The sequence below is a fragment of the Trematomus bernacchii genome, unplaced genomic scaffold, assembly GCF_902827165.1.
Source record: "Trematomus bernacchii unplaced genomic scaffold, fTreBer1.1, whole genome shotgun sequence".
In the NCBI taxonomy this organism is placed as follows: domain Eukaryota; kingdom Metazoa; phylum Chordata; class Actinopteri; order Perciformes; family Nototheniidae; genus Trematomus; species Trematomus bernacchii.
Genome location: NW_022987469.1, coordinates 1,246,447 through 1,258,934, shown reverse-complemented (window position 1 = coordinate 1,258,934; position 12,488 = coordinate 1,246,447). Strand labels below are relative to the sequence as shown.

Below are 12,488 nucleotides of genomic sequence, written 5' to 3'. Positions count from 1 at the left end.
TACCGCATCATTTATGAGAAAACATTTCATAACATTAACACAACATATTCGAGGTGGTTTTAAATAACATATCCGTATTTATTTATTTCTCCAAGTTATGTTTTTGTGTGCACTGAGGAGTCTCAAACAGGCGTTTGTTTAATCATTATAAGATCGGCTTTAATCAATGTTTGAAAATGAATTCTTCATATTTGATAAATGAGAGGTAACATTTTATTTATGGTATTATTTCCACATATTTCTCTCCATTCTTCCTTCTGCCAACGGTGTCGCAGTTTCTCGTCTCTCCCGTTTGCGTGCTTAGTGCGTACGCATGGGTTAGAGTTTGCGTGGAGGACCGCACATTTTCCCGTCAAGTTAGTATTTTATAAAATCGCAAACATTGCGTAGAAACTGGCGTACGCCATTTTTTGAGCGTATATCCCTTTATAAATGAGGCCCCAGACCCCTCATACACTCTCTCATTCAAAGCATACATACTGGGATCCACCTTTAACTCCAGGCTCATAAACACAGACCTGCCCCTCCTAACGATGTCCTTGTTCAGCCTCAGTGTCTTCAGGTTCTCTTTAGGGATGCTCTCCAAGAACTGGAGCTGTAAACATGCACGGTGTTCAACACTGGTCAGCTTCTCCAAGGTGCTGAGGCAGGTCGGATGGGAGTCCACGCAGCAGCGATACACTTCAGTTATCTTCACACCCAGAGCATCTGACATCGTATCCTGTAGGTAGGGAACAGACAGAAACACATAGAAAACATCTCAATGAGATGCTGCAGGCCACACCCCTCTGCAAAGTCTTTTTTCATATTTTTACATTTTGATATGGATGGATCAGGACAGAAAGAGAGCGACTGTTTGTTCCTGAAACGTTCTGTGTCTCTTAACACAGAGGGGACACATGTGTGTATAAAAGACATGAACAAGTGGACTTTGAATAATAGGCGACCTTAAAGTCACAGGCTCCTCGAACAATGCAACATAAAACAAAACGAAACAAAAACAATAAAAAGTAGTGCAGGAAGGAACAGAGAAGAAATCAAATAGTGCAAGAGAATGTTGCAAGACTAATGTGCAAGTAATGCAGGAGAAGTTAACTATAAGTCAAATCAAATAAGATGAGCTAAAGACAGAATGTAATATTACATTCTGTACAGTGAAATAAAATACTGTTTATTGTAATAATAGATCAATATTTCAGATGCAAACAGATTGATGGTATAGAGTGGTAGCAGTCTAATGGCCGGTGGGGTGAAACTGTCCCTGAGTCTGCTGGAATGTGTGCTGCGGTGAGATAGGATACCACTTTAGATGATTTCTTGCTTTTTTGTTTTCCTTTTTAAATTGTAGGTTAAATCAAATGAAAGCGCATCCTTCAGAGTTCTACTCTGCAGTATCTAACGTACAGTACACTGGGCTTCCTTACGTGGTCCTTTAACGAGTCGTCGAGCTGAACCTTCCTTTTGAGCGTGGCGGCTCTCTCCAGGTCGCTGGCGATCCTGTCCTTCATCTCGTCCAGCTGCAGCGTAAGTTTCTCATCATCCTCTTCCCTGCACACACACAGGGGAGAGAGACATCCATCACTTTATTGTCACATGCTGGTCACAGCTTAGTATCTAGCACTTCATGTTTTTCTTTTGAACATTTATTAAAACAAGTTCCTTGACAGCCAGTCTCACACAACATGGTAAAGTGTTGGGAAAATACTGAATGTCCTCTTCCAATATGAGAGTACACATAATAACAAAGGTATCCCAACTGTAGCTGTGTACATGACATGTCATTGTCATATGTACACCAGTCGTGTTTTCTCTATGATATTATGTTGAAATATGAGCTCAATGATAACGCCACAAAATGCAGATTCAAACTAAAGTAATAAGCCTGTTTTCAAAATGTCAGAAGTAGAAAGTACCGGTAATTGTGTTAAAATTGTAAGGAGTAAAAAAAAAAGATGTCCTGTCTTGGGTCTTAGTAATAGAGGAGAGGCGAAACACGTATTTACTGATAAACAAAATCATAACTGTTACTCAGTGTGATTGGCTGCTTCACATCCCTCACAACGGAATAGGAATTATCATTTCTTGATCTTATGAAAAGTTACACTAAGATATTGAACCTTATTATCTGAGCATTGACTGTCATCTCAGTCCTGGGAACACCCGACATGTGTCTCAGAACATGGCGTCCCCGGAAGTCCGTATTTGATCTTTTTCAATTGTATTGGTTGGTTTGTGGGTTTTTTAGGTTCCCTTAGTCCCGTTTTTTACTTTACATGTTTTTGTATTGTACATGCCTCTTTTTTGTCTTAATAATACATTTAGTTTGTTGTCTTTTGTTAAAGCTCATTGACTTCAGAAGGAAGAGGATGTTTCAACAGCCCCTGTGCATTCTGGGAGAGGACGTTGTTGTGGTGAAGGACTACAGGTACTTGGGAGTGCACCTGTCTCTTGTGTCACTTTTAATTTTATTTGTATCTTATTCTATCTTTTTTATATTTGTAACTTGTCGAATGCATGATAACACTGCTGCTGTGACAACATGATTTCACAATTTGGGATGAATAAAGTATTCATCCACCCACCCGTCCATCCGTCCGGGTCTGCCCGCCCTCCTCCCCCTGTCCATACATCCATCTAGCTAATGCTTTAGCCTCTGCATATTATTTAGGGCTGTTCCTTTCTAGAGTCAAACTAACCTCAGGATAAATCATGCTTACATTTTCCTAGAAATGGTCTCTATGTCCTGCATGAGCTCCTTCAGTGGCAGCTCATCCACCCTGTATGAATTGCGAGTCAGTGACAAGACCTGATCCGTCAACTCTGTCACCAGGTCCAGTATCTGGTGGGGAGAGAGCTCCAGCTTATCCTGCAGGGGGGGGGACACTGTGAACATTGCAAATAAACACTCAAGACACAATGAGGTAGAGCAGCAGGAAAACTGACCTCAGATTGGGAGCTGTCGCCATCCACGTTACCATCCGTGACCCTGCAATGCCAAAGACAGGGTTTGTGCTGGAGACAGATGAAGATGCACTGAGCCCTGTGAAGTGCCTTCATAACCTAAAGTATTCATCTGTTTGCATCTGACCATTTATTTATTTTATTATATATCACTACAATAAACAATACATTTGATTTTATTTCACTGTACAATATTTCATTTGATTTTATTTACTTGTCTATCTTATTCTATTTACATGTATATGTCTCGTGCATTTACTTGGTTTTTGTTTTGTGTTCTATATAGGAAATAAGTATTTGATCCCTTGCAGACTTTGTAAGTTTGCCCACTTACAGAGAAATGAACAATCTATCATTTTAATGGTAGGTTTATTTGAACAGTGAGAGTAAGAATATACAAAAGAAATCCAGAAATTGACATTATATAAAAGATGAAAATGTATTTGCATATAACCGTGAAGCGTCTGACCTCTGTGTGTCCAACAAGGCTTTCTCCACCAAGTACTGACACATGTTCTGCAAGGGGATCAAATACTTATTTCCTCCACTGTATATATTATGTTGCATTGTTGGAGGAGCTTGGCACTTAGGATATTTTCCATATCTGCACTGTAGCTTCTGTGTATATAACAATAAAGCCTTTGAAATCTTTGAGAATGAAACACTGAACCACAGCATATGGGTTAGACCAACACTTGCAGCGGTGATTGTGGTGGATGTGAGCGTTGATGTGTCCTTACAGCGTGTCAGTGTGGGGGGGGGGGGGGACTCCACCTGCACTGGAGTCCAGACCTCCCTCCGAGTCTGTGATCAGGGATGATTTCAAACCAAAGTCAGGGGATTTAAAAAAAGTATACCTTAAATAATACCTTATTCATATTGTAACTGATGTTGATTCACTTAGTTGTAACACTTTACCCTGCACCCTCGCTGGCTCTCTGAGGTCTGTAGTTCTCAGAGCCTCCTGCCACTCTGAAGGCGGCCGCTTCAACAGGATGTTCAGGTATCTGTTATATTCAGGCCGGATCTCATCAAACATGGGAGGCTCCCTATGAAGAAGAAAGAGTACGTTTGGATCTATGTTCAGTGCAGATGAGTATGTCTGAAACAGCTCGTGTTTATTTATAAAACCTTTTCAAAGCACCTAATGGTTCATATCTGTTTGCATACACACCATGGGCAGAGGTGGAAAGTCACGTTACTGAAGTACTGTACTAAAGAATCATTTTGCGACACTTGTACTTTACTTGAGTATTTCAATTTGTTGCTACTTTGTACTTCTACCCCACTACAATTCAAAGGGAAATATTGTACTTTTACTCCACTACATTTATTGAAAAGCTTTAGCTGCTTTTAACAAAATGCATCTCTAAAAAGGTATCTAGTGGACTTACTCTTTAAGTCACAAGAGTCAAATTATTTAAATAAAAAAAATTACAGATTTCAGTATTCTGACACAGAACGATTTTAGAAGCAATGTATTTCTATTGGTAGTGTGTTTCGTGCCTGCACCAAATAATAACAAATTAGAAGGAAAAAAAGATGCTTCTTCCTCCACTGTTCACATACAGCGTGGGGCAGATGTACACATACTGTATTTATGTTAAATTCACAATGTTAGCATAAGCCTACCTTTTATTAGTCCTTATTTGATCGGTTAACTCCTCATTGGCAGAATACATCTCCTGTTTGGCCTTGCCGTGTCTTTCAGAACTGATAACGGAGACAAGATTACAACATTAGATCAATATATTGTATCCAGTCTTAAGTTACAATGACAGAGAATCCACTGCTGCTCACGATATTCTGGCATTCTCGGATGTCTCCTCAAACTTCTTCTGGCACTGTTCAGAGATGTCATTCACTTTTATAAAGTCATATTTAACCAGATCCACTTGTACCCTCTTTTTAAGACAGGCTTCCCTCAACTTCTTAGCCTTTGACCTGCCGGTCTTTAGAGACACCTGAGGATGGAAGGATGAGGGGCAAAAGAGAGTTGCAGCTCATTAATGAGAGGGAGGGGGTCATCAGGGAAGAATTAACACGTTATGTTAAATTGATCATTTTCATTCAATTGAGATTATGTTGAACACATAGGAACACCAGCACAGTACAGCTTCGCTTCACTCTATGGAAACATTTAGTTAAACCCTGGCAGCAATCAGAGACGTCCTCTGATCTACCCCCCCCCCCCCCTAATCTTCTCACACAGAGCATTGCTGCGAGAAGTAGAACAGCAGGTGTAGCAGGTATAATAATACAATCCCCACCACCAAGTATACAGCGTCTTAACAATAGCAGCAATACTCAAATGGAAAAAACAAAGGAAAACAAATAAAACATGGATGTTGAGTAAAATCAAGTAGTGGCATCATTGAAGGCTTTAATGAAGAGATGAGTTGTAAGAAGTGATTTAAAAGACGTCACTGATTCTGCAGGGAGTTCCAGAGCTGCGGAGCTCGACCACTCTTTGTTTTTAGCCTGGTGTTGGTAACAGCCAGCAGAGCCCTACCAGAGGATCTGAGACTGCGGACAGGCTCATATGGGCACAACAAGTCAGGGAGGTAATCAGGAGCCAACCCGTTAAGAGCTTTAAAAGTAATCAGTGAAATCTTAAAACAAATTGTAAAACAGACAGGTCGCCAGTGAAGAGAGACTAAAACAGGGTAGATGGGGTCTAGCCGTCTGGTATTTGTCAAAAGTCTTGCTGCGTCTGTCATTTACCTCATAGTCTTTTCTCCTGAGTTCATTGTACTTTTCTTCATCGCTCTCTGTCTCTGAGAATGGAGGAAAGATAATTGCAATATGAAGTCAGCAATCATTTCCAGTCATAATTAATGCCACTGCAACATTTAACATGCTCTCTGATCTTATTCTCAACCACCTTGTTCATTTAGGACTGTCTTCTGCCACATTTTATCCATGTCTGAAAGAAGCATTAGATTATTATAATTATAGTTATTTTTTACAGTAGATACTTAGGACGGTAACAATTCAGAGCTATTGAGGCAATTCTAGGCAGACAAGGGAAGGCAGTGTAGGAATACTCTGTTACAAGTCAAAGTCCTGCAATCAAAATGTTACTCATACGAAAGAAGAAAAGTATTAGGGCAGGGATATCTAGATACTTTCCAAGGTTTGACATAATGAATTGCTACTTGAAGTGCTACTTTTAAAGCAAGCAACGGATGTTTTCAAATCTGTAATCAAAAAGGTCCGCAAAAACGCCATCGAAGCAGTTCCTACCGTTGCTACATAGTTCAAACAATAACAACTAGTTGAGTAGAAGTTTAGTAGCAAACAAATTAAAATACTCAAGTAAAGTACAAGTACCTTTAAGTAGGCCTACAATACTTGAATAAATCTACTTTGTTGCTTTACACCACTGATTCCAGAGAAGGTAATAACATTAGAAAAAGGAATATTTGAGTATCATAAACGATAAGTCGCCTACCGTTAGCCGTAGCTGAAAAACAATTGATCTGACAGAGTATACATAAAGCAAACCGATTTAGTATTTAACTTAATATAACACCAAAAATATGTTAGGTATTTAACTTTATATATTATTATTTTTGTATTTAGATATATTATAATGAAGCACTACTTACTGTAAATTGAACTCTTTCGCGTTTCGCTAACTGTGGTCACGGTAACGATACTGTATATCTCGGTAACTGCCTTCCACACAGCTTCAAACGTAAACACTAGAATAGAGTGGCGAAGTCCCTCCCCTTCCGGTTGAGCCCCATGGGACCTTATTTCGGAAAAGTTATGCATTGAAGTCAATGGAGAGAGAAAGATTATCTTTCGATCCCGTTTGAATTGTGCCACGAATTACACATATGATGTTTGTCAATTTAAAAGATAATTTTGCAAGTCAAAAAAAATAAAATGTGTCGTAAAACTGTGAAGTAACACATTTTTTTGTGTGAAGCTCTCAATGAATGAACTACAACTCTGGTATTGCACACGTCACCAACACCAAAATGGCCGTCACGTTAGCACATTTCACCTCTTTCTTTCAGAATGAGGCGAAAAGTATTAAAAGAGGTGAAAATCACTACAAGTCTGGCCATGTTGAGAGCTGTACTTACGAAAAAGGGGAGTTAGTCGGTTCCGTAAGAGCCAGCATGCGGGACCGGCTTTACAAGGTTTCGGTGAGTAACACGAGTGTAATGTGTAACGTTAATGTCAGCTAGCTAACATTAGCTAACAAGGTGCACTCTCGTGTTTTGTTTTAGTTGCCCGGATTGAAGCGGCCAGTTTTATATCGACTATACTGTATGTGTGATCTCCTTTTACATCTCGTTGTGTCCTTTGAGTTTATTTGCTGTGATCATAGATCTCTCTTTCAAGGGAGTCCTGCAGCATATGCAACACAGTCTCACGGCATTTCGTGTTATAGTCACGAAATTAATCTATTGATTCGTGTTCACCAACACGATTTCGCCATTTTTTCCGCAAAAGCAATGTAAATAATAACAAATTAGAAGGAAAAAGACATTTTAAAAAATACAGATTTAAGTATTCTGACACAGAACGATTTTAGAAGCAATGCATTTATATTGGTAGTATGTTTCGTGCCTGCACCAAATAATAACAAATTAAAAGGAAAAAAAGATGACATAAAATACAGATTTCAGTATTCTGAGGCTCTGAGCCATTTCTTTTCCTCACTGACGGCAAAAAAACTCAGACATTATACAATTTAAAATAAAAGGGTTAGGCTTAGGGTAAGATATTGAGTAAGAACATGTTTTTATGAACCACACAGCTTCTGGTCTTCCAAGACCCGACCGGACAAAAAGACGTGTTGCAGGCACGAAACATACTACCAATATAAATACATTGCATTTAAAATCGTTCTGTGTGACACGAAGAAAATGTGAAAATCGTGTTGGTGAACACGAATCAATAGATTAAATGCCGAACACGAAATGCCGTGAGACTGGGTTGGCATATAGGTTCCACATGAAACATAAAACAATAAAGGACATCATACATTATATTTACAGGATACATTTACAAGTACCCAATAGACATTTACAAGTACCCAGTGTGTGAGTCTAGATCCTGACCATCCTTTTTTTTGTTTTGATCAAATGTTTTTATTCATACATATTTAGAAAAATACAATGTACAATCACAACCAATACAACACAAATTACAAAAAAAACAGAAAAAACTAACAATAACAACAATCAGACAAGAGGACAAAACTATGGAAAATAATACAAATAAACCCTCCCACCCCCAGATCCTGACCATCCTTGTATTATTGCTCATTCAATCTATTATAGCATGCTAACAAATGGTACTTACTTTATTTTTACAGATCTGCATGGGAGACGATGGCGCGATGCAGAGCGCTGTCTGTGATTGTGCACGGGGGATGTATAAATGCAGCCACGCTGCAGCATTGGCAATATTTGCCATGTGGCAGATCAGCTCCACAGATGTTGAGTGCCAGTGGAGGAAGCCTGGCACTTCCAAAGTAGTCCAGCCGGTGTCTCAGATTTATCAACAGCGAGAGGAGACATACAACCCCCTGGCCAGAGACATCGCCACTGAAGATGTGGACTGGTTCAGGTCTGCACTGAGGGGCACACAGTGTGGCATGGCATGGCTTTTGTCACCTGAGCCAGAGCCGCAGCCTCAACAGGCCATTGTCACCGTGCCGGAGCTGGTGAAGGCGCATGGCGGTCGGGGAATTGAGGCTATTCTTGCCTCAATGCGACTGACAAGAAACCTGCAAGCTGCCATCCAGACAGCCACCGTAGGACAGCAGAAAAATCCGCAGTGGCCATATGACCTCTTACGATCATCCCCTGCCTGGTCTTCGTAGCGACTGGACTGCAAACCGGAGGGTCCAGGTTCGTCGTCGTCGTCTGTGGACTGCACCCAGGAAGGTTCGGGGTTGGTGCCTGCAGACTCAGGCCCTTTGCTGTAGCCGTGGTCGGTGGACTGATTTACAGGTAAGCTCACTTTCTTTTTTGTCCACTCAAATAAACATGGCCCTTTCTCTTTTCCATGTGGAAAATGGCAGCTGCATATTCTTGTGTTGTCATCTGGCTCCCTGTCTGCTCGTCTACAATGAGAAAATTATATAATGAATTACTAATAATTTAAACCTGCCAAATAGTCCCCCTACCCATAGTTTTAACAGTCTGCACTCTTCTATTTATCTTGTGAAGCACTTTTAACATTCAGCTTGTGTGTGTTTTGGTTGTCTTTATTTCCAGGTAGAAGAGGACCAAGAGCGAGGAAGTAAGGTAGTAAGCGAGGTACCCACTGGCGAAGTCACGCCCATCTACTTCCGCCCCATGGGACCTTATTTCGGAAAAATAATGTATTGAAGTCAATGGAGAGAGAAAATGTATCTTTCGATCCCGTTTGAATTGTGCCATGAATTACACATATGATGTTTGTCAATCTTAAAAAATCATTTCCATGTCAAAAAAGTCACAGTTTGTCGTAAAACTGTTGAAATATAAGACTATGAAAAATACGCAACCAGAAAGACTACAAATCCCAGAGTCGCGTAAGTGATGTCACAATTGAGACACTAAGAGATAGCTACGATCAGAGCCGTATAATAGCCAGCGCCATATAGATAGATTCTAAGATAAGATAACTTTAACAAGATGCCTGTGTGCTTAGTACCAGGTTGTTATTATACCAGCAATGGGTCTTGCTCGTTCTTTCGCTTCCCGTCTGATGAAAGAGGAGTGTGGATCAAGCTAGCTAGTAGCTAGCACGTTAGTTAGCATTACAGCCTTGTCATTTGTATTAGCCTTAACATGAAGTAACATTAAGTAACCCAAAATGTTAAACAGTAAGAGTAGTAGTCATATTTCGTGAACCCTTTGAAGAGTACTGTCACACCGGTGTGATCATTCTATAATACACAATTTAAGCCCGGGGGAGAAATGCTAACGCTAACGCTAGCGATCTTCTCTACTTCATGCTATCTGCACAAATGGTTGACATTAAACATTAAAACGACCAGGCAGTTCAGAGAGAATCAAAGGAAGGCAGGCAGGCAGCTTTGCATGACATTCTTCAGGACGTGTTTCATTGTGGTGATAGTGAGGGTAGTCAATCGTTTTGTTGACATGACAGTAGTGACGGCCATCTTGGTGACGTGTGTGGTTGACCAGAGATGTAGTTCATTGAGCGTTTCACACAAACAAATGTGTTACTTCACAGTTTTACGACAAATTTTTTTTTTTTTGACTTGCAAAATTATCTTTTAAATTGACAAACATCATATGTGTAATTCGTGGCACAATTCAAACGGGATCGAAAGATAATCTTTCTCTCTCCATTGACTTCAATACATAATTTTTCCGAAATAAGGTCCCATGGAGGTCCACCGGAAGGGGAGGGACTTCGCCACTCTATTCACGTCTCCCAGCATGGTAGATCGTCACATGTTCACGTCTTGCCGTGATACCGGGTTGGTTTATTAATATACTATTTATAAGAGTTTATCAAAAGGATAAGTGTTTCATAATTAAATACTTATACTTTAGACTTTTCACGGTAGTTTTTAATGTTCTAACTGGTTAAGGGATCCCAAATCTAAGTTACAAAACTATTTTAGTAAAGCTGCAAATACAATACAGAAGTTAAAACATTGTTTAAAAGATATTTAATAATATTATTTTAGAAATGTCAGTTTTCTCTTGCATAAAACAAGAGATATAACTAAAAAGTCTCCAGACAGCAGACAGCATAATTAACTATACACATCCTGTTTTAATGTACATTTAAATGTACTTTTATTCTAAATTTAAGTTGCTTTAAAGCCATGTGTGTTTTCTTCCTGTATGTTCCTGCCTGTGTACATGACATAAACTGCTCATAACCAATTGCCCTTGCGGGATTAATAAAGTTGTTGATTGATTGATAAACGTTGTCTTTTGTGTACCCATTTCTAGGAAACAAATCCAGGAATGTATCGAATGAAACCGGTGTTGCGATACCGAAAACCTTTAAGGCAGCGCTGTACAAACCGAAAGGCACCAGGCTGCTGCTCTACCCTAGCTCAGACCCCCGGCTGCAGGTGAGCCCGGAGGACGCAGTGACAGCCTACACCACGGGGGTCCTCAGCACCAGGGTCATCCCCTCATCATACATCCTGGCCATGCTGGTGGGCATCCCCTCCAACGCCTACATCCTTCCTCAGACTCAAAGCAAAGCCTTTCTCCACCATAGTTCTTTACCTGAACCTGGCTCTGTCCGACCTGCTGCTGCTGCTCTCCCTGGCGCTGCGTGTTCACTACCACTTCAACGGGAACAATTGGATATTTGGGGAAATCTCCGGCCGGCTTATCACAGCCTTGTTTTATGGCAATGTTTACAGTTCAGCCCAAACTATAGCATGCATCAGTGTAAAGCGCTACCTGGCTGTGGTCCGGCCGTTCCTGTACAGAAGGCTGGCTAAGTCTACGCTGGCAGTGTGGTCCTGCTTGGTGGTCTGGTTCCTGTACGGTGTGGCCATGGTGCCTGAGCTCCTGGTTAGGCAGAGCTACCAGCTCACCCACCTGGGAATCACCACCTGCCATGATGTCCTGGCCCTGGATGAAAAATCCCATTCCCCATTGGTGCCACACAGGATGATGCTGGTTTGCCTGGGCTTCATAGTGCCATTCCTGATTTGTATCTATTCGCATGTCGCAGTGGTATACCATCTAGGACAATCCTGTTGCGACTGGAAACCGTTTATCAGGGTCAGCACTCTGGTTTTCATCATCTTTGTCGTGTGTTTCTTGCCAAGCGGCATCCTGCATATCGCCCACTACATCCGTCTGTTTACCAGTGGGGACGACAGACTGTATGGATATTACAGAGTAGCAGTGTGTCTCTGCTGCTTCCACAGCTGTCTGGATCCCTTCCTGTGTATGCTCCTTTCCAAGATGGCTGCCTCAGAACTACAATTTGTTTCTCTCCGCGGGATACAAAAGAGGCCTACTTCTATGACTTGAGACTGGATGTTTGTGTCAATACAGTCTCACTCCCTGAACGTCCAGGAGCGACGCTTGGTCAGGGTCCTTTGGCGTGCAGTTGTGACGCACCGAGGCTCCTTCAGCTTCATAAACGGACGCAAAGAGCTTTCAACTGATTGCAATGTATTCCCATCGGCGGCGGTATTTGACGCTCAGGGAAGCACCGCATCGGTCCATGTCGGCGGCAGTTAAAGGCAATGTGAGCGTCCATTCCCATTGGATAACGGAGGATTTTACACCCGGAAGTAAGTATTCTCTTTACTGTCGATTGATTTGACAGTGATATCTGCACTACTCATCAACTCAAAAACACCAGATTATCCTTGTTAGTTACACAACATTGATTGGTTTGAATTGTGTACAATGCTTTTGGATTTTCCCCCTTCGATTCGGAGAAACAAATATTTTTTCGGAGTTTAGGATGGCAGAAGACACTACACTACCCAGAACCTCAGCTATCGTTTAGGACTACACCATGTGCTTTGTTTGACAAACCCCGTGATTAGTCCTCAA

The 12,488-nt window shown here is 41.0% G+C and overlaps 2 protein-coding genes across 6 annotated transcripts in view; one reads left to right on the top strand and one right to left on the bottom strand.

Moving 5' to 3' along the window:
* The window catches only part of lhfpl4a (LHFPL tetraspan subfamily member 4a), a 55,033-nt gene that overhangs the window by 2,083 nt on the left and 40,462 nt on the right, over window positions 1–12,488 (bottom strand). The window contains exons 1-11 of one of the 5 annotated variants that reach the window (XR_004556935.1): window positions 6,573–6,678; window positions 5,846–5,887; window positions 5,686–5,738; window positions 4,762–4,925; window positions 4,594–4,674; window positions 3,880–4,010; window positions 3,702–3,765; window positions 2,944–2,986; window positions 2,718–2,866; window positions 1,425–1,548; window positions 491–721 (exon numbers count right to left, since the gene is read on the bottom strand). Coding sequence is in view for 4 of the 5 variants with exons in the window: in XM_034143544.1 (XP_033999435.1) it covers window positions 519–721; window positions 1,425–1,548; window positions 2,718–2,866; window positions 2,944–2,986; window positions 3,702–3,765; window positions 3,880–4,010; window positions 4,594–4,674; window positions 4,762–4,925; window positions 5,686–5,738; window positions 5,846–5,885 (1,052 nt within the window). In the remaining variant the exon portion in view is untranslated. Of the gene's footprint in view, window positions 1–490; window positions 722–1,424; window positions 1,549–2,717; window positions 2,867–2,943; window positions 2,987–3,701; window positions 3,766–3,879; window positions 4,011–4,593; window positions 4,675–4,761; window positions 4,926–5,685; window positions 5,739–5,845; window positions 5,888–6,572; window positions 6,685–12,488 lie in introns of those variants that run through there. The other 4 variants (XM_034143544.1, XM_034143556.1, XM_034143563.1 and 1 more) reach the window with 4 other exon arrangements.
* Window positions 9,004–12,051, top strand: LOC117493908 (proteinase-activated receptor 3-like). Its single transcript, XM_034144506.1, is given in 4 exon segments — window positions 9,004–9,042; window positions 9,207–9,231; window positions 10,908–11,145; window positions 11,147–12,051. Coding segments are annotated over 4 exon segments (1,110 nt in total). The 3' UTR covers window positions 11,955–12,051.